The sequence below is a fragment of the Canariomyces notabilis genome (assembly GCF_033297395.1).
Source record: "Canariomyces notabilis strain CBS 508.74 unplaced genomic scaffold N656scaffold_1, whole genome shotgun sequence".
NCBI lineage: Eukaryota > Fungi > Ascomycota > Sordariomycetes > Sordariales > Chaetomiaceae > Canariomyces > Canariomyces notabilis.
The window spans coordinates 1,702,702-1,722,323 of record NW_027041823.1 but is presented as its reverse complement, the minus strand read 5'-3'; the positions used below and the strand labels follow the sequence as shown (position 1 = coordinate 1,722,323).

General features: G+C 54.8%; 6 protein-coding genes across 6 annotated transcripts; all 6 read left to right on the top strand.

The window, feature by feature from the left end:
- Positions 1–1,186: 1,186 nt before the first annotated feature.
- On the top strand, positions 1,187–2,222 carry N656DRAFT_743890 (uncharacterized protein). The gene is made up of 2 exons (XM_064812865.1): positions 1,187–2,099; positions 2,201–2,222. Exon 1 carries the CDS (start codon positions 1,451–1,453, stop codon positions 1,730–1,732), a length of 282 nt encoding a protein of 93 aa, XP_064675088.1. The 5' UTR covers positions 1,187–1,450; the 3' UTR covers positions 1,733–2,099; positions 2,201–2,222.
- Positions 2,223–2,912: 690 nt separating this feature from the next.
- N656DRAFT_684951 (DNA glycosylase) lies at positions 2,913–4,454 on the top strand (the record flags this gene model as incomplete). The annotated part of the gene is made up of 1 exon (XM_064810611.1): positions 2,913–4,454. A coding segment is annotated over one exon (1,542 nt), but the record flags the coding sequence as incomplete, so codon positions are not given.
- An 802-nt stretch (positions 4,455–5,256) lies between these two features.
- N656DRAFT_699789 (uncharacterized protein) lies at positions 5,257–11,645 on the top strand (the record flags this gene model as incomplete). Its single annotated transcript, XM_064810813.1, has 4 exons — positions 5,257–5,612; positions 5,686–11,212; positions 11,268–11,510; positions 11,568–11,645. The coding sequence occupies 4 exons, from the start codon at positions 5,257–5,259 to the stop codon at positions 11,643–11,645; spliced, it is 6,204 nt and encodes a 2,067-aa protein (XP_064675086.1).
- A 564-nt stretch (positions 11,646–12,209) lies between these two features.
- Positions 12,210–13,455, top strand: N656DRAFT_44068 (uncharacterized protein). The gene is made up of 2 exons (XM_064809664.1): positions 12,210–12,997; positions 13,058–13,455. The coding sequence occupies exons 1-2, from the start codon at positions 12,483–12,485 to the stop codon at positions 13,293–13,295; spliced, it is 753 nt and encodes a 250-aa protein (XP_064675085.1). The 5' UTR covers positions 12,210–12,482; the 3' UTR covers positions 13,296–13,455.
- Positions 13,426–16,093, top strand: N656DRAFT_44080 (uncharacterized protein). The gene has a single exon (XM_064809665.1). The coding sequence runs from the start codon at positions 13,616–13,618 to the stop codon at positions 16,007–16,009; it is 2,394 nt and encodes a 797-aa protein (XP_064675084.1). The 5' UTR covers positions 13,426–13,615; the 3' UTR covers positions 16,010–16,093.
- A 123-nt stretch (positions 16,094–16,216) lies between these two features.
- N656DRAFT_833780 (amidase signature enzyme) lies at positions 16,217–17,902 on the top strand (the record flags this gene model as incomplete). Its single annotated transcript, XM_064818697.1, has 1 exon — positions 16,217–17,902. One exon carries the CDS (start codon positions 16,217–16,219, stop codon positions 17,900–17,902), a length of 1,686 nt encoding a protein of 561 aa, XP_064675083.1.
- Between the last annotated feature and the right edge of the window lie 1,720 nt (positions 17,903–19,622).

Sequence of the window (19,622 nt, the reverse complement as noted above, 5' to 3'; positions counted from 1 at the left end):
ACCGCTCCGAATATAAATGGAAGGGCAAACAGCCAATAACAGAAGATGGCAACATCTGTAATCGAGCTTGCTGGTTCTTGGAGTGGTTTGTCCAAGTGAGTGAGGATTATGGTGGGAAATTTGACTTTCCCACGACTATCCGCTCCTTTTTCCACGAGGATGGTTTCTGGAAGCTGCGCAAGAGAATTCTGTCGCTAGATAAGCAGAGTACTGTAACAAGAGAGGGGGTTCAGAAAACCGTAATACGGGGTATCTTCCATCTGACTTTGGTGGGGTTTAACCTGACTTGTTATCCGTGGATAGATCTGCCAAATCAGAACTCATTTTCCTCTCTCTACTCCTATCTTTCCACAAGCCATGCTTAAGGATGATGCTAGAATAACGACAAGGACAACCAGCCCTGTGATAGAACAATGGCTACTGCAAGGATAAGGTTCAAGTTAAATCCTGTTGCCCCTACTAATAAAACAACTATCTCTAGGAAATACGATTCTTGTTAAGAGGAAGGTCCCTTATATAGACAGCTCTTCAGGTCTCAATGCATGTAACAGACGAGAGTATGGACTAGAGGTATGAGTGCCACTGATGGCATTCTGGTAGCTCAGTAGCCAAAGAGCCAAACATCACAGTACCTATCCAACCGCCTTTATATATCTTCTCTATCAAAATGAGGCAGATGGGGCCTGGTCATAAGGCCAGATGTGACTCAGGGTGAGATGTTGGATTGGATTGAATTGTGTTCACTCTATCTCGGACAAATGTTATTGACTACCCCAAGCGTGAGCGGAAGTTACAAGTACTTTAAACAAACAGGACAGAAAGCGAGACAACGCCTTTGACTGCCTTACTTGTTTCATCTAAGTCCGAGTCATTTTCTGGTTTCATTTCCAAGTTTTCATTCACTTGCCCTTTATAGACCAGGTAAATGCAGAGAGTACACTACATGCAATTTCTACTTCCTCATGAGTGACTTCAACTTGGAGTGCTGCACTGAGTGGTTTTCGGCTTGTCAGGGGGTTTCAGGGGCTTTGGTCTCCACAAAAACAGCCATGGCGTTGGAACGGCAACCAACGTTAAGGGTTAGGGTTACCGGAGGAACTGTCTTCCGGCCCCGGACGCTCAGGTTATCCCCGGGCCACGGGCACAGCAGCAAGTTTGTTTTAACTTTTCCTCCGACAACCGTCCATATCCATTGTCTTGTCCACAGACTTCCCATACCTCGTGCTGAGGACAACAGGCAGGCTCCTTAGGCTAGGCTGCTCAAGATAAAGCGCCTGAGGTAAGTCAAACCGGGTTTTTACATCTTCGTCTGTTTTCTGATGACTTTTCTATTTGACAAAACCTTGACTGCTGAGATTGTCGCTGAGGAGAGAAACATGTCCTGATTTATATTGGATCTGTAACAAATTGCGTGCATACATACAATATTGCAGTCTGACTGACAGTTTGTATGTGTATTAGGGCCTCTTGTATCTTGTCCCGCTTACCAGCCTGGCGGCGCATTGTGTGCTCCTTTGCTTTCTTCGCTTGCTTTTGGCTTGGAATCCTGTACTTTGTTATCATTCGGCCAAACAACGACAGGGTTACTCAGACACATCTAGTCGACCATTGCTTGGTCTTCCAAGTCTTTTTTTGCTCCTTTGTTCGCACTAGCAGGCCTTCTCACTCTCTTGTAATCACGAGCTCCTTTCCCACCGTAATGATTCTCAAAAATGAGATGAGATCGATATGACGCAACACATTTGCCGGTTCGCATCTGACATTGTTTCTTAGCTTTCTCTAGTGCCTGCAGTAATCGGTGGTGTCCTGGAACCCATAGCTGACCGATGGAAAGCTTGAAGACCTAGAGAATCTTGCCTACCTATCTAGGTCCAGTACCTAGCATGCCAGGTGCCCATAGATGCCGTCTTCCAGTGTTCTGAGCTCAAGCTGGCCCTGAACTTCAGACGCACCTTCCTACTTGCACACTCATCAGCTTCATCGGCTGAACTGTCCCACCTGCTGCATTGGAACCCCTGAATCGGGGGACGCTCTTGCCATTTACAACCAAACCTTAACATGGAAGGGTGTTATCTGGAACTTGAAGCCTACCTGATCAAGTATTCTCCCTTATTCTAAAGATTTGCCTGTCGATAAGTTCCTGATTAGCGGGTGCTTGGAGTACGGACCTACAGTATGGTGTACTAACTGTGCCTGTTTGAATCCTGATGCCTCGAACACGGTGAAAGGATCGAACGAAACCTTGAGCCTACAGTAGCACGGTCGAACCTGCCACATTTCTACAGGATATATACGATGAAATAGATCAGCACATCAGTGGGAGTTCGTTTCTCAGATCTGAAAGCAAGACCCTTGGGCAACTCACAAAGTATAACTGAACCCTTCCCGACGCGAGTACCCCGCGAAATCTCTACACCTGTAGCTACAACACGACCAAAAGCGATACCACACTGGAAATCATTTAGCTTCGAGCGCTCCCGGTCGTCACGCATCTCGAATCACAACTCATTCCCCACATCGTTCTTTTTACTGGTTCTCACTCGTTTGACTTGTCTCGTCAGCCCACAGCTCATCGCTATCTCGCGCAGTGGCCGCTGACCCTGCGGTGAGGGAAGGACTGCTTGAGGTCCATTCAGACACCAGACACCGAACATCGGTCCCGCAAACTCTGAGGAAGATCATTCAGTTGCAGGGAAACATCGGCCTTGCCGTGAAGACCACCGGAAAGCGCTACTAGTTACGAATCCAGGCTCCTCATGATGCAGACCCGCGGGGCAGCCAGAAGGTTGGCGGAAGCAGCGGCGACAGCCGGCGTGCTGCGAGTTGCGGCAGCAGCTTCAATGGATGGTTCCCAGGCTCAAACACCCGTCGGAACGACAGAGCCAACAGTCAGCCATGACACGCAAAGCAAGAAAGCTGGTTCAAAGCGCAAACGTACAGCGAAGCAGGCGCAACCCCTTAAGGGTGGCTGGGTTTTGCCACACGGAATGGGCATTGGCTTCGCCAATGCGACGACGTCAAGCGACCATGAACCATCAGCCAGTCAAGGGGGCACAGCTCCCAATTCCGCTCTCACAGGTGTTTCACAGCCTGGTGAGAAGAACACCATCCCGACGCAGAAGAAGCAGACGCGGATCACTCTCCGGGTCACTAAGCCTGGAGTCAAGGTCCAAATGGGTGGCCAGCAACTGCAAGACCCGGCTGTAAAGCTGGAAGAGCCAATCGGCGAATCTGGAGGTCTCATCATCCAAACGACTGAGCGCCCCGTCAAGCGTGCGCGGACAAGTTCATCAGCTCATGAAGCGGATAACCTGACAACGACAAAGGGTCCACTAGAACGTGTCCAGGTTAAGGAAGAAGAGGCGGAAGTCATTAAAAGGCAGGTTCTCAGAAAACTGGTCATCATCAAAGGCATCACGCTCAAGGACAACGCTATCGTTAAGACCTTGGACAAGATCATCATTGATGCTACGCAACTGCTAGACCCCAACTATCGGATCATGGTTAAAAGGGGCAAGGAAAACCCGTACGGACTGACACCGGGATACTCGCCATATCCATATAGGCGGGTTCCCACTCCGGAGGCTTGCGAAGAGGTGCACAGAATTCTAACTGAAATGCACGGCGAAGTCAAGCAGCCCGACAAGATACCGGTAGCGTCTCTTGAAGTGGCTGGCTGTGGCGAGGTGCCTTGTGTTCTTGACGCGCTCCTCAGAACGCTTATTAGCGGAAACACTTTGATGGCACTCGCGGACGCCGCCATCAAGAATCTGGCTCAGCACTACGGCACACGTCAAGGAGGTACTGGAGCTGGAAGTATCGACTGGGACAAGGTCCGGCTTTCGTCACATCAGGAGCTTGTGCAAGTCATCAGGGCGGCTGGGAATGGACCCAAAAAAGCCCAACACATCAAGCAGATTCTCGACATGGTTTATGAAGAGAATCTCAAAAAGGCCAAGGAGCAGACGGCAGCTGCCGGAGTAGACTCGACGGGGACTGCTGATCAGGATCTGCTCTCTCTCGACTACATGCATGGCTTGAGCAAGGACGAGGCCATGGCGAAGTTTGTGAGCTACCCAGGAATTGGCATAAAAACGGCTGCGTGCGTCACCTTGTTCTGCCTCCGGATGCCTTGCTTTGCTGTGGACACCCATGTCCACAAGTTTTGCCGCTGGTTGGCCTGGATTCCAGAAAGGGCCGACCCGGACAACTGCTTCAGGCACGGAGAGGTTATGGTGCCCGACCACTTGAAGTACGGTCTGCATCAGCTGTTCATACGGCACGGCCAGCAGTGCTTTAAGTGCAGGAAGGCCACTAAGCCCGGCACCAAGGACTGGAATGAGGCGCCGCAGTGCCCACTGGAGCATTTGCTTGATCGAAGCAAGGACGAGGCTGCGTCTGGTCCCAAGCCGAAGAAGAAACAAGTACAGGAAGATGAGGACTCTGAAGAAGATGGGAACGGGGTTTTGGCTGGAAAGGTGGGTGCGGGTGAGGAGAGTGAGGGGCTTGGGGAGAGCGAGGTCAAGGAGGAGGAGGATGATGAGGAGTAGTCATGCAAGATGCGTGCTTCTGGCAAGCTTAGCTTGATATCGTAGTTGACTTGCTCAATACCGGCAGAGCTATGGGAGGAAGCAAACTCAACAATACTTGCACTGTTGCAGAGCAGAAGGTACAATAGCAATCAAACGTTATCTATCGCCTTCTATTGAGGTGATTCAGGAGTGAAAGCTTGGCGTGGCAGGGGGTCTTTGAATTGCGGGCCACTTAAAATAGCCCCACAAGGCGGGCGGCATGCCACGCGCTGCGGACCCACGTCAGTGATCTTTCGCGTCTTGATTAGCGCTTTGCATGCACGTAGTAGGGAGCACCTTTTGCTCGACACTTCAAGCGTTCAACGTCAACCCGGGTCCTTCGTGATCCGCCACGGCGCCGACTTGCAGGATTCCGGGCTGGTTGCTCTATTCTTCTTCGCCAACGATCTGGGCTCAATAATTTCAGCTGCTGGGTTTTCTTCCATTCCTTTTAATCGCACGTGCCGCACCTCAAATTCGTGGGGTTTCATCTTTTGCTCTTCTCAACACCTCAGGTTCAGCTTCCTCGATCAACCCATCTTTATCAGAGTCTCTGGACGTGGCACGCTTCCTCCCAAATATCCAAACCTTCTAGAGGAATGGTCAGGTTCTCCGCCGAGTTCCCAACCATTTCCACCCGACTCGGCGCGCACCAAGCGGCCTTCGCTCTTGGCTTGTACTCGCCATGGATTCCAACGACATATACCAGGCGGCCATTCAATGGCACCGCGCCTTCGAAGACCGACCTCCCGATGCGCACGTTTGCTGCCCCAAGATTGACGACGACGATGTCACCAACTACGACGAGCCCGATATTCCAGACGAGGGAGGGGCAGCTGTCGAGGAGAAGGCGCGCCGCATCAAGGAGTACGAGCAGAGATTCGACGTCACATACAACCTTAGCATTTTGATCGGTCTCGGCAAGGAGACGGCAGGTCCGTGGCTCGACAATTGGGTACAGGCCGTTGAGGACTGCCTCACAAGGTGCGATGCGTGTGTGAGGAACTGGCATCGGCGTCGTGACGCCTATCTGAAGGGCCTGTAAGTCCACATTTGCTTATGTGAGTATGGAGACTCGGTACATGGCACTGATACACCTTGATGAATCTCGCAGCCACCTCTCGCCGGAACATGTTGACTACATGCAGAAGAAGCTCGACGAGTTCGACAAACAGCGTATAGACAGGGGGCTCAAAAGCGCCCGAGCAATTCTTGAAAAAAACGGCCCTATGACCACGGCCAAGTTGGCTGACCATGACATGTCTGCTGTTTTGGCCCTATTCGAAGCCCTCTGCTGCATGGCATACCTCGCTCTCCCTGAAAACAGGCAGGATTTCAACTATGTCTTCGAAAACACACAGCGTAAGAGGCCGCTTAGAATGCAAGGAGGTCTCATACCCACAATGACCTTCTTTCTCTTTGATGAGATGCCAGTCAGGCAAAGGTTTGCGGAATGCGCGTGGGAGAAGCGGACGCCTGGGTCTATCACGGACCAGGAATGGGACTGGGCCATCTCTCCCCACCTGACCGACGCTATCTTGAAGGTATCAATCTCGAGAGGAGTTCCACCTCCGGAAAAGATTTGTAGATTCTGGCGTGGCTTTCTGTTCATCCTCCATTGCCTGAACGAGAAACAAATCATCAACTCGCTCCGCGCGATGGAAGTAACGCCCAGCGTCTACTTCCTCGCTCTCGAGCACTTGGCCACAGATTCGGATGAGGCACTTGCCATGGTCCTGAAGGGTCTACGGGCGCTCATGGAGAAATCGCCGACTGCTTTCTGGGCTGCCTTTGACCAAGTCACTCCCAGCCAGCTTGTCGAGGAGATTTTCAAATGCCCAGCATTCCGCAGGTTCCTGAACAAGTCTCTGATGTCAGACATGATGGTAACCGAAGGGGGTAGCCAGGTGCCAGCCTTGGCTGCTTGGATGAGGGCATTCATCCGTTCTCTGCCTTCCACTCGGCGTTCCGATGCTTGCGAATCGCTTCTTCGGCACCTCTTTGACACCTTCCGCCGAGATCCCACTTGCGACCGAGCCGCTCAAGCCACCTGCACTCTCGCGGGCCTCGTCACCCTGAGCGAGTCCCTGGATGGTTTCCTCCACCAAGAGACGCCCTTCGACACAGGAACCGCCCTCATCATGGTCAATCAATTACTCAACAGGGTCGTGCAGTACAGTGACGTGATCATTTCCGCGGCTAGTCTCAGGCCTGGAGACACGTTCAATGTCGGGCTCTCCCAAGCAGCCATGTCTATTACGCACTCTGCGCTTGCGCTGGACGCCAGAGCCACCGAGATTGAGTGGAGAGCCTTGATCGAGGAGACTCCAGTCCAGGACGCCGTGAACAGGGATTCAGGGGCGCTTTGGGAATGTTTCCTCGAGATGCTCTGGTACGGCCAGCTTGGGCATGTCGAGCTCGCTAAATCTATGCTGATGGCCACCCTGCGGCTGAGGAATATTGAACAGTTCATTCCGAAGCGGAAGGAGACCTTGAAAAGGGAGCAGGAAAAGTTCAACCAAAGGTATCAGCAACAGACGGTGGCAATAGGGAAGATGCTGGGCCGCCTCTCCGACTTCAAACGGGAAGAGCTGAAAAAGTTCTGCTCTGAGCGCCAAAGCCCGACGATACACCCCATAGTATCGTCGCTGATCCACGGCGAAGATGCGATCCGTGAAGCTGGTTTCGAACTGGTCAAAGCCATCACAGGCGAAGACTTACCCTCGGACGCGGTGAACAAGATGCTGGAGGACTACTTCAGCCCCTTCCTGGATGCCTTCTCGGAGGCGGTAAACAAGGTCACGGCTATCAAGGATATCAGCAGTCCTTGGAGCCACATGATTCCCATCCTAAAGTGCAGCGAGTTCGTTCTCAACGGCCTATGCGATCCTTCTGTAGGCCAGCTAAGGCGGAAGGCTCTCACCACGGAAGAGTACACCGCAGTTAAGCGCTGGTGGGAGTGCGTATGGCATGCGGTCGACCACTCCTTCAGAATGATGCGAGTCTGGCACATTAAGGTTGACAAGAAGATCATGGAGGATTTCTGCCGCGACGTCATGGAGCTGGCCAACAAGCTCCTGGCTCAAGACGGTGTGATGGCCTCCGCTCTAAGCCAGCACAGCAGCAACAGCACTGCGCCAAACGGGGATTCCACGACGAATGCTATGAGAGGCGTCTTGGAGCCTCCCGGGAAGCACTCGTTCGCTCTCGCTGACATGCTGCAGCTCAGAGACAAGTATCTCATCATGGGCATCATCGAGGTCATTAAGAAACTCCTAGCAAGGTTGAAGCAGCACGACATGGATCTGCCCCCAAAGACCCTGGCCCATCTGGGGAACATGCTCAAGAAGAGGAGGCTCGCTGATGGAAGGATAGACTATGCCCAGAAAACCAACCTGACCAATGAGCAACGGATCGAGCTGCTCAAAGCCCTTGGGGAGGATGCAGTGATTGAGGAGCAATTCATGGGCGGCCGACCTGGCGAGAAGGAAGCAAAGGAAAAGAAGCAGAGCAGGCTCGACTTCTCCAAGGCGGGCTTGAATTTGTCCGCCGCCGTGAAAGATCATATTTCCGAGATCACGCCAAACTTCGAGAAGCGCAAGCCGAGTCTTCTATCATCTCTCAAGGAGGAAGGCTTGAAGGCCAAACAACCGGTCAAGTTAAGTGAGAAGGCGATCCTCGCGACCCAGATGTCTATCAAGGAAGCTCGAGCCCGGGAGAAGGCTGAGAAAGCAAAAAGAGACGCCGAGGCTATTGCCAAAGCGAAGGCTTTAAGGGCACCCAAGACCGTCCCTGGGGAGGGATCTGGCCTACAGGGCATCGCTGGTGTCCGGGGCAAAGACCATGCTCCGGCCCTGAAGGATGAGATAATGGTTGGCTCTTCCGAAGAGGAAGAGGAATCGGACGACGACGAAGACGAGCTTATAGCACTCAAAGCAAAGGAAAAAGCCAAGACCCTGAACGACGCTGACCGTCGTCGTATGCTCCTACTGGCCGAGAAGCGTGGGCCCGTGAAGAAGGTGAAGCAACAGAGGTCCGCGAAGGATATGCGGGCACGCCTGATTCCACCGATGGATGTACTACACCAGGCCATATTAGAATGGGACATTTTCCACGAGGGCAACGACCCGCCCAACGGCTATCGTTGCGAGAACGTCTCCAACACCTATACCGACCCTCACAGCTACAAGCAGACCTTCTTCCCGCTGCTCGTCAACGAAGCGTGGCGTTCCTTCGTGACTGCGAAAGACGAAGCTACTTCCAAGCCCTTTGGCATCAAGGTGCTCAACCGCATGACGGTGGACAAGTTCATGGAGGTTACCGCGTCAGTGCCAGCCGCTGTCAACAAAGATCGAGGCCTGTCAGAAGGCGACATCGTGATTGTATCTCAAGGGGAAGATCCGTTGAACCAGCCGTCCGAACTACATTGTCTCTCGCGGATATGGAAAACAACCTACAAGAAGGATATTGTCGAGGTTGTCTACCGCCTGAATGCCAGAGGAAACCAGATCTTACCGGCTCTACTGCCGGGCGCCGAGTTTCAAGTTGTCAAAATCACGAACATGACGACAATCGAGCGAGAGTACGCAGCCTTGGAGAGCTTGCAGTACTATGATCTGATGGGCGAAGTGTTGAGGGCCGAACCATCGCCGATGCTGACGTTTGGCGACGAGGCGGTCAAGGGGGTAATGGAGAACTACCAACTCAACCCGGGTCAAGCGCGTGCCATTCTGAATGCCAAGGAGAACGATGGCTTCACTCTGATTCAGGGCCCGCCTGGCACTGGCAAAACCAAAACCATTGTCGCCATGGTCGGCTGTCTTCTTACCGGTGTTCTCAAGTCATCTAACGGTGCTGTGCCGATTGCTAGACCCGGTGCCGCCACCTCGAATGGGCAAGCTACCTCCAAGAAGCTGCTCGTGTGCGCTCCCAGCAACGCCGCTGTTGATGAGTTGGTACTGCGTTTGAAGGCTGGTGTGAAGACGATGAACGGCACGTTCCACAAAATCAATGTACTGCGTCTCGGCCGTAGCGATGCCATCAACGCAGCCGTCAAAGATGTCACACTAGATGAGCTAGTCAAGGCTCGTATGGATGCCGAACTCAATAACGGCGGGCCCAGCGACCGGGAGACGCTGCACAAGGAGGCTGGCGAGATCAAGAACAAAATTGCCGAACTGCGGCCACAGCTGGAGGCGGCTCGAGAGGGAAATGACCGGGCTTTCACCATGAAGTTACAGCGAGAGTTTGACGAGCTCAAACGTCGCCAGGCGCACATTGGGGCCAAGATCGATGCTGACAAGAGCGGAGGGAATACGCTAGCCCGTGAGACTGAAATAAAGCGCCGGCAGATCCAGCAAGAGATACTTGACAAGGCGCAGGTCTTGTGCGCAACTCTGAGCGGCAGTGGGCATGAGATGTTCAAGAACCTTAACGTCGAATTCGAAACGGTCATCATTGACGAAGCTGCTCAGTGTGTGGAGCTGAGCGCCCTTATCCCGCTTAAGTACGGCTGCACGAAGTGCATCCTTGTCGGAGATCCCAAGCAGCTCCCCCCGACGGTCCTGTCACAGTCGGCTGCAAGATACGGCTACGACCAGAGTTTATTCGTCCGAATGCAGAGAAACCACGCTAAGGACGTGCATCTGCTCGACATGCAATACCGTATGCATCCGGAGATCAGCATGTTCCCCAGCAAGGAGTTTTACGAAGGGCTGCTCCAAGACGGCGCCGACATGGCAAGGCTGCGGCTTCAGCCCTGGCATCAAAGCGTTCTGCTCGGTCCTTACCGATTTTTCGACGTAAAGGGCTCGCAGTCACGGGGCCCCAAAAACCAGTCCCTGGTGAACGAGGAAGAGCTCAAAGTGGCGATGCAGCTGTATCGCCGTTTCCGCACAGACTATAGTAATGTCGACTTGAAGGGCAAGATTGGCATCATAACCCCGTACAAGGCGCAGTTGTTCCGGCTGCGGCAGAGATTCACGGAGGTGTACGGCGAGGGGATCAAGGAGGAGATTGAGTTCAACACGACCGACGCATTCCAGGGCCGCGAGTGCGAGATTATCATTTTTTCGTGCGTCCGAGCAAGCCCGACTGGCGGTATCGGTTTCATGACGGATATCCGCCGTATGAACGTCGGTCTGACGCGTGCCAAATCGTCGTTGTGGATCCTGGGCGATTCGAGGGCGCTGGTGCAGGGCGAGTTCTGGGCCAAGCTGATTGAGGATGCAAAACAGCGCGACCGGTATACGAACGGAAACATCATGGCCTTGCTGAGCCAGCCGGGTCAGAAGTTGTCGTCTTCGGCCTTTGCATCGCTTGGTGCAGCTCCCACGGCGATGAGACATGACGCTGTGCAAAGCGATGGGGATGTGGATATGCCTGACGCCGCGGAGCCACAACAATACCTCCAACAGCGGGTAGCCCAGGTAACGAAACCAAATGAAGACCGGGACGTGGTGACACCTCCGGCGCAGCCTTACCGTGGCGCAGGTATCGGCGGCCTCAATGAAAGGGGAGAGGTTATCTCAACGGCACCGCGAGGCGGGGGACTGCCAATTATCCAATCCACTGCTGGAGCTGGCGGCAAGAAACGGCGTCGCGATAGCGACGCCAGCAGCCGCTCAAGCATCGCAAAGAAGGTAGGGCGATTCCTGCCAGCCAGCTGCACGAGGAAACTCTGATTGACCGCACCAGGCGCATCACACCGAAGAAAACAAGAATCAGTCCAACAAGACGGCTGCTGCGACGCACCATAAACAGCAGCAGTCGAAAGCGCCGCCGGTGGATCCCTCGGCGATGGAAGTCCTGGGCTTGGTTCCGCCCACGCGAGCACCTCCTCCTAATGCTACTCAGCCGCCGCAGCCTCAGTCGAGACCCCCTCCTCCGCAGCCACACATCCGGCCCCCTGGGGGTAATGGACCTCCTAAGCCGCCGAAGGTGAGTGTGACGTTGCTAGCTACACATCGTCATTGTTTGATGCTGATGTCCCCTTAGCCCCCTGGTGGTCCGGTGACACTTCCCAAGAGGTCAACGGCGGATCCGTTCATCAGACGGAAGCCGCACAAGCGTTGATACATACGGATAAGGTGAATGAGATCTTGTATTAGGTACCTATTGTTTGTTTACCGGTCCTTTTTTCCCCCTCTTCCTTCATGGGGAAGGATGGGTGGGGGTCACCACCCATCGGTCTTACCCCCCGATATGATCCTTTCTTCCTTTGGCGCCGTACGGGATGCGTCGATTTCGAGCGGCATATATACCGGTACACATTGCACGGTAGAGGCGTTTCAAAAAGACAAGGCATGGGGCCATTTGCCGGGTTTCTGTATAGGCATCTGTCTGCACTTTATGCGGAGAGGGTAGGTTGCGGTTAGAAGCTGGTGGATAGGAAAAGGTTTCCAGGTTCCAGGTTGATTTGGGCTTGCACTTCATGGTTGAACCGCTTCCAAGGACCTTAGCGCGGGTTGTCAGGGCTTGTCATCGTCTTTTCTATGAAGCACCTACGCGTAGGTAGGTGGATACTGCTGCGTGGAATTGGGCCGTTCGGGTTGCTTCAGCAACTTCTTTCGGGCTCCCTCCCTCAGTGAGAGTAAGCGGTGGTTAATGCAGGGGTTTGACCGTGGTTTGGGGAGGGGGAGAGAGAGAGGAGTGAAGGGACGCTACCCTATACCAGCTGCATTCTCCCGTATCTACTGCCATGACGGAGGGAGAGAGACTGGCGTTTAGGTTTGCTCGCCTGTCGAGGGAAACGATCTAGGAGAAACGGAAACGTCAGTCGCGGAGTTGAGGAGGGTGCGAGAACCCGAGCGAAACCTCGAGTGTTAGCGGTCCTCTCGGTGCAAGTAAATCGCGGTATTCTGGAACGGTGCGAGGTCCCGCTTCAACCTCAACAACGGCACTGGACTGAAGATGCGAGCAGAACTTCAGTTTCTCGTTGAAGTCTACTGCAGTTCAAGTTCAAGTTCATCCTGCACAGTACGTATGTTATCATATACTGTGCTGTTCCCGTGCCGCTGCCGGTCGATGTCGATCCCGACGGCAGTTGCTGCTCACGGAAGCAGACATGACTGGCCTAAATTCTCCGAGCTGCAACGGCACGCTTCGACTTCAACCGAACTCATTCCAGTGCACCTGCACGTTCTCCTCCTTAGCAGATGTTCCTACACGGCCAATTTACCTGGAACGATGCGCCATCGCAGTCAATGGCATTCTTCCGGGCACAGGTCAATTGGGCTGGATCCAAGGTTCAATACGGGATGTTGTGTGGCTCTTTCAGGACTTGAGGTATTCTGGCCAAAATGGCGTCTGGGAGATATGTACTCTGCCCGTGTGCCGAGGTTGCCATACTCGCACCGCAAGCAAGTGCACGGTTCTTTCCTCTGCCGACATCATCGCTCCGTCGCGATTCCTCATATCGTCCACGTGTGAGCTTGTCGCTGCCTTCTGAAACTGCCCAAGCTGCCCTAACCAGTAGCGCGCTGCAGGAGACAGTGCCGCAAACCTTCTAAGATGGCTCTCTCTGGTTTCTGCTTGCTGTTCCTGCACCAGTTCCTGGTCCTTGGTGCTGGCCTGGCTCGTTTGTCCTTATATCCCTGTTTTGCACACACAGCACATGGCAAGCTCGACCGGATAGACTCTCGCACGGTGCCCGGATCGCCACCATCAGGTCACTGCTGCGCGCCTTGCCTAGTGGAAACCATCACCATCTTAACTCTGCACTAGCCAACTGCTTCCTCCTATTACGGTATGGAGGGTGGACGAAATGGCCCGTCGCTTGCTTGACCACTCCCTCTAGTCGACAATGGCATCTCACATGTTCCATCTTCGAACGCCACACCTGCCCTTCTCTGATCCAGGACGAACCACTGGACACTCTGGCTCATCCTCTCTGTTTCCAAATTGACCTGCCCTGCCCATTACGGAGCGGGCTGGGGACTCTCAGATGAGCGCTTGGAGGGACCTGGAGATGAGGATCACGCAGATATACCCATAGTCATCATACCATCCAAGGCTCACGGTCCTGCCGAGTGGCCGATGGGGTCATGTCTTCCCAAGCAGACCCCCTCAGAACGGGTATCCATGTTGTTCGTGAGACCATGGTATCAGTGGAGGACGGCGGTCATCAAGCCCACAGCCGGACAGCTTCGTCCACCACGACAATCAGATCAGGGGAGCCCGAATCCCTACCACAACAAGACAGCCGCCAGAGGCAACTCCACATGTCGGGTGCACCAAAACTCTACAACGATGACCTTCTAGGTCAGGACAGTGACGAGCAGATTCAAACCTGGAGAAGCAGTCCAAGCGAACGGGAGACGTTAAGAGATCTGATTGATTTCTTGCGCAACACATCCCCGCCACCTGGCACATCAAGCTCTTCTGACCGGAAGCGCCAGAAGGATAACAAGCGGCGCCTTTTTTGGCCGTTCCGGAAGAAGTCAAAGAGCGGAGCCGACGGGGCGGAGGGAGCCTCTGGTCTCATAAAGTTGCCAGACTCAGCGGTCGCCGGGCGGACTATTGGAGGGCACCGCCACATTGCAATATCAATACCCATCGAGTATGCTCATCTGGAGCCCACAAGCGGTAGCCCCGTGTCCACCCCAGACGAACCATGGAGGTTACCTCTTTCCATCCTGCAGCCGGTTGAGGAGACGCGAGAGTCCCTGGATAGCCAGACTCAGGGCAAGAGGCCCCATGCAGCTCTGGGAAGCAACGATCTCTTTTCTCTCTTTTCTCGGCAGGACGACAGTCCCGGACAGAATGTTGAGGCGGAAACAGAGCAAAGGGGCCTTGGGCGGACAAGCTCTCCAACTGCAGACACCTCGGTCGGTGCCCACAACACCGCCACCCTTCCCCCTGAGCTGACAGCGCTCCAAGAAAACTCCATTTCTCCCATTGTTTCAGTAACAAATGGCCCACATCACCAAGTGCACCGCGTGCATAGCCAAGGCAGTCTCCGCCAAGACGCCTCAAGGAGCACTGGCCAATCCAAAGCCCCAGTCCGCCGGTCACTGGACCCGGAATCTCTACGCAACGGTCAATCCCCGGCCAGCAGTTTTTACTCGGCCAGCAGCGCGCCTACTCCTACGGATGTGGTGACGGTGCAGATCCCTTCGCCCCGGCTCGCAGCTGAATTATCAGGCTATCTGCGGGCGGTGGACGCTGATGGTGAACTCGTCAACGGCCTGTCCGGGGTTGATGAATCTCCCCGTTCAACTTTCGGCCCTGGGACTGCAGGGAAAAGCGAATATTCTGAGGGCAGACCGCTCCAGCTCACCTTTTCACTGCTGGAGGACCGGCTCCTGGACCCCATCTGGGAAACCAGAGAGTCTTCGGACCCGTCATGTACTCCCGATCATTCTCAAACCCAATCACATCCCACTGCAAGTCTAAACTCGCACGAATCACTGCCCTCGGCGCAGGAGGCCAGTTTCCGCATTACGCCCGTTATGACCGTGGCAGACGTCCGTCCGTCCCCAGCCGAGAGCCCCCGGTCTCTCCGGCGCAGAGCCACCCTGGGCTTGTTCCCAACCGGCTATATGATGCACTCGGACATCGTCATCCCCAGCAGCTTCCCCTCACGCACCCCACCGCCCTCGCGTTCCGAACAGTCACAGTCACAGTCACAGCCACAGTCACAGCCACAGTCACAACCACAGCGACATCGACAGCCCCGACCACTGTCAAGCATCACAAACTTCAAGACGCTCAAGCGCCTGTTGGAAGCCACGCAACAAAGCCCTAACGAGGCGGAGGGAGGGCAAGGGCAGGCAGAAGCAGACAGATCCCTTCGTCCCAACACCTCTACTACTACCACCACTACAACAACAACAGCAGAGAGATATGCACAAGAGCAGCAGCAGGGGGACGGCCAAAGCCAGAGAGGACGCCCCACATCAGTCACGCGCTCCGAGTCGCACCAGGACCTCATACGTCGCTACGATGACCTGCGCCAGACGCGTGAGCGCGAGCTCTCTGTGCTCATCGAGCGCCTCGACCGCCTGGAGAGCTCCAACGACCGCTGGCTCAACGTTCTCGTGCCTGTTCTGGAGCGTGCCCTAGTCATGGGAGCTCCAAGATCCCGGTACACAGGGGTTCAGTACACGAACGGAACTCACAGGGAAGGAGATGAAGAGGAGGAGCTGGTGGAAGGTGACGAGGATAGCTTTGACTGGGACCGGGTAAGAGTTCCTGGCTCTCCTCAGGAGGAGCAGGGCAAGGGGAAGGGGAAAGCGCCAGGTGCTAGGCCGCCGGGGGTGCTGAGGAGGAACTCGATGGGGTGGGGGACCCTGGAGCCGCTGATGCGGGAGCTTGTGGAGGGAGCAGGAGGGAAAGAGGATGCCAGTGAAGCTGAGGGGAGAGCGTTGGTGGAGGATGCGCTGGCGCTGCTTGATGGGAGGAGCCGCGGCGGTGTGGCTACTCGGACGGACTTGTAGAGTGGCAAGTTGAGTTTGGTTGTAAGTCTCTGTCAAGCAGTCAGGGGTGATAAGGGGGCTAAAGGAGGGCTGGCAGTGGATTACGTAACTTGGGTCGGATAACACGAGGCCCATCCGCGAAGCTCCATTAAAACCTATCTACGCGCATCGTAGCTAGCGAGGGTCAGCATGCGCAACCGGAGCGGGCTCCGGCCCTGCGCGGTGGCTATGTCGTTTCTATATCTCTTGCAATCCGCCTGGTCATTCAGCGACTTGTTTGACGCTCGAGACGCTACTATCGACAGCGTGCACAATGCTGTCTTCGCTCGCGGTATAACCTGCCGCGAGATCGTGTCTTCTTTCCTTGCGCGCATCGAAGAGCTCAACCCAATTATCAATGCCATCATCTCACTCAACCCCAACGCTCTTACCGACGCGGACGACCTGGACGACTGGGTCGCGTCCGGGAACCTGAACGCGACGGGCACGCCCCTCTTCTGCGTCCCCGTCCTCCTCAAGGACAATTTCGATGCAGCCGGGATAAACACGACGGCCGGGTGCCTCGCGTTGGCGGGGAACCGGGCTCTCGCCGATGCGCCCACCGTTGAGGTGCTGAAGGAGGCCGGGGCCGTCATCCTCGGCAAGACTAACCTGCACGAAATGGCCCTTGAGGGGTTGACCGCCTCGTCTTTTGGCGGGCAGACGGTCAATCCATACGATCTGATACGGACTCCCGGGGGTAGTAGTGGTGGCTCGGGTGCTGCGGTGGCCGCGGGGTTTGCCGTGCTTGCCACGGGGACTGATACGGTTAATTCCCTCCGCAATCCGGCCAGTGCTAACGCGCTGTTCAGTATCCGGCCTACTAGGGGACTGATCTCGCGCCGGGGGGTTGTGCCGGTTGGTTCTACGCAGGATGCTGTGGGTGTCATGGCAAGGGATGTAAGGGATCTTGCTGTTGGGTTGTCGGTCATGGCTAATGTGCCGGGGGATGATGATGTGCGGGAGAATGTCAGGGCTGGTGGGGTTTTGGCTCACCCAGGGGCGGTACGGCACCGGGACTATACCACGTTTTTGACGGGCGGCTGTAGCCTCAAGGGTGTGCGCTTCGGTCTGGTGAAGGGCTTCTTCAACCATTCCTCCAAGGTCCCGCCCGATAGTGAGACCACGCCGGTCAACGACATCATGTCCCGCATGGTGTCCACACTCACCGCGGCCGGGGCCGTCGTGGTGAACATCACCGAGCCGGTCTACGACGCGCTCGCCATCGCAGCGACGCTCGACGTGCAAGCATTTGAGTTCCGGGAGGCACTGAATGCCTACCTAGCCGAACACAGAACCGACAATGAGACTCATGAGACGCCGGGGAGTTTTGAAACCCTCTATTCCCGCCGCAACACCACTGATTTCCTTGTCATCCCGGCACAGTCCGAGTTCATCCGTCGCGCATGGCACTCCTCAACGTCCGACCCCGCCTACGCAACTCGCCTATCCGGCATCCGGAATCTGACCCAAACCCTCGCGGCCACGTTCGCCACACACAACCTCGACGCGTTGATCTACCCGCAGCAAAAGAACCTTGTGGTGAAGGTCGGCGCGCCCTCCCAGCACGGCCGCAACGGCATTCTCGCCGCCCTGACGGGATACCCTTCGCTGTGCATGCCCGCAGGGTTTTCTCCGCCGTCGGCTGATGCTCCTCGGGGTGTTCCCGTTGGCATGGAGATCCTCGGGCGGCCGTGGAGTGAAGGGTTGCTGCTGAGCATTGCGAGCCGGATTGCTGAGCTTGGTGTCAGGAGGAGGAGGAGGATGCCCGCTTTTGCGGACAGGTTCGTCGAGCCCAAGTGCTACGACGCCGTGCCCGTTATCACGCCCAACTCGGGTAATTTGCCTGGGGAATATCCACTGGGTATCTTCTGAGGGTGTTGGTTAGCAAAGCCCGACTTGGATTGTTTCGGTTTGGGAAACACTGCATGTCTCTCACCATCAGGGGAGTACAATGTCTTTTTCTTCCACAGCTATAGTTACCAGTTGATGGCAGAGGAAGCAAGAGTATGCCGTGTACTACATGCGGACAGCTGGCTATCTTTCCTTCACCTGCCTGTGCCCATAACCGCCTGCCGCCTCTTCTCATCTGTCAATACCGCGTAGTGGCTAGGGGAAGGTGCCTATCGATGGGTACATGCGGCTGAGCAGTAAGCATGACCGGTTACGAGAGATGTTTGAGCTTACCTTAGTAAGAGCGTGATTAGGGTAGGAGCATTAGGTTGACTTTACCAACTGATTCTACAAAAGTGCGACGTGACCCTCCAACGTGGGTGCTCGTGATGATTCTCACTTCTCAGACATAGCCTAGCTGTTGAATCCGACTTTCCGGCTGAGAATCGGCCAACCAGAGTAAGCGAGCAATCTAGGCTATGCGTTGTCTCGCTCTTTGGAAAGCTTCAAGGTTCCTCCGTTGAGGCCTTGTCTATCATTAAGCGTTTGTAGTGATAGTGATGTTAGTCTACCACGGTGGTTTCTGATTGACAATAGAAATGCTTCACTTGTTGCACGGTGGTGATGAACCATGATAGGTACAATGCAGGCTCGAGGAACCACACGCTGGATTGGACATATAATTCAAGTCCCCTTTCCTACTTTCACCCCCTCCCACAGGGAGAAGTGGCAAAGTGGTAGTACGCAAACTCCATCCCCAACTTGCCGAGGTTCCCAGTTCGATTCATATCTTCGCTTGATTCCTTCGAAGTAGGTACAGTGGTCAGGTGTGCGTGAATCTGTGTGTGGGTTGGCCACAACATGAAGAAACCCCTCCCCGTCCCTAAAAGGTATGAAGCCGGTGTAGGGGGTCCGTCTTCATCCATGCTGTCAGTCCTTGGAGGCGATACATCATTTTCGCCCTCGTCCTCGACGTCCTCATCAACTTCAACATCTGCTGAAATGTCGATCGGATGCAATCATCATCCTCATAGTCGTCGTCGCCAGCATCGTCAATTGGTAGTTGTTGCGAAGAGGGGCGTCTCTCTCATCTGTTGTTTTGTGAAGTTCTATCCACATTAGCAGTTAGCAAAGCGATTGACATAGAGTGAGTCTCACTATGAGGTTCTGGATGCATCTATGTTGCCATGTGTTTGCTTGGCCGAAGATGCGGAAACTACGAGATGTCTACGAACGGCGATCGTCGCTTGATTCCTTCGAAGTAGGTACGGTAAAGGTCGTTAGAGCTGATACTGTTGAAAACGACATTGGCCTCGATTGATCTGACGCCATGGTCGAACTCTTACCGTGTTAGGCCGTGCTTTGATGCAATGGATCCCGCCACAAGGTTGAAGGTGATCATAGTAAATGTCCGTGATCATCTTGGTACCGAAGCCGAAGTGGGCATGCGTGTACCCCGTCATGTCGATCTGGAAGGCGCCCTGAGCGAGATAATCTCGGGTCAGGCCACAGCCTCAAAGTAGGCAATCTTGGTGGCGCCGGTGCCAGACCATGAACCCTCCTCCAGCGCCGGAGACGTTGGCAGCGGTGAGAAGGGGTCCGGCGGATCGAGATTGTCGAATCCTAACGGGTTGGTGAATCGAACACGGAACTTCCTCCAGCGCCGGAGACGTTGGCAGCGGTGAGAAGGGGTCCGGCGGAT

Coding starts and splice junctions, on each gene's coding strand:
- N656DRAFT_743890 (XM_064812865.1), top strand. CDS start 1,451: ATGTGTATTAGGGCCTCTTGTATCTTGTCCCGCTTACCAGCCTGGCGG.
- N656DRAFT_44080 (XM_064809665.1), top strand. CDS start 13,616: ATGTCTTCCCAAGCAGACCCCCTCAGAACGGGTATCCATGTTGTTCGT.
- N656DRAFT_44068 (XM_064809664.1), top strand. CDS start 12,483: ATGCGAGCAGAACTTCAGTTTCTCGTTGAAGTCTACTGCAGTTCAAGT. Junction 12,998..13,057: donor ATTCCTCATATCGTCCACGT/GTGAGCTTGTCG, acceptor AGCGCGCTGCAG/GAGACAGTGCCGCAAACCTT.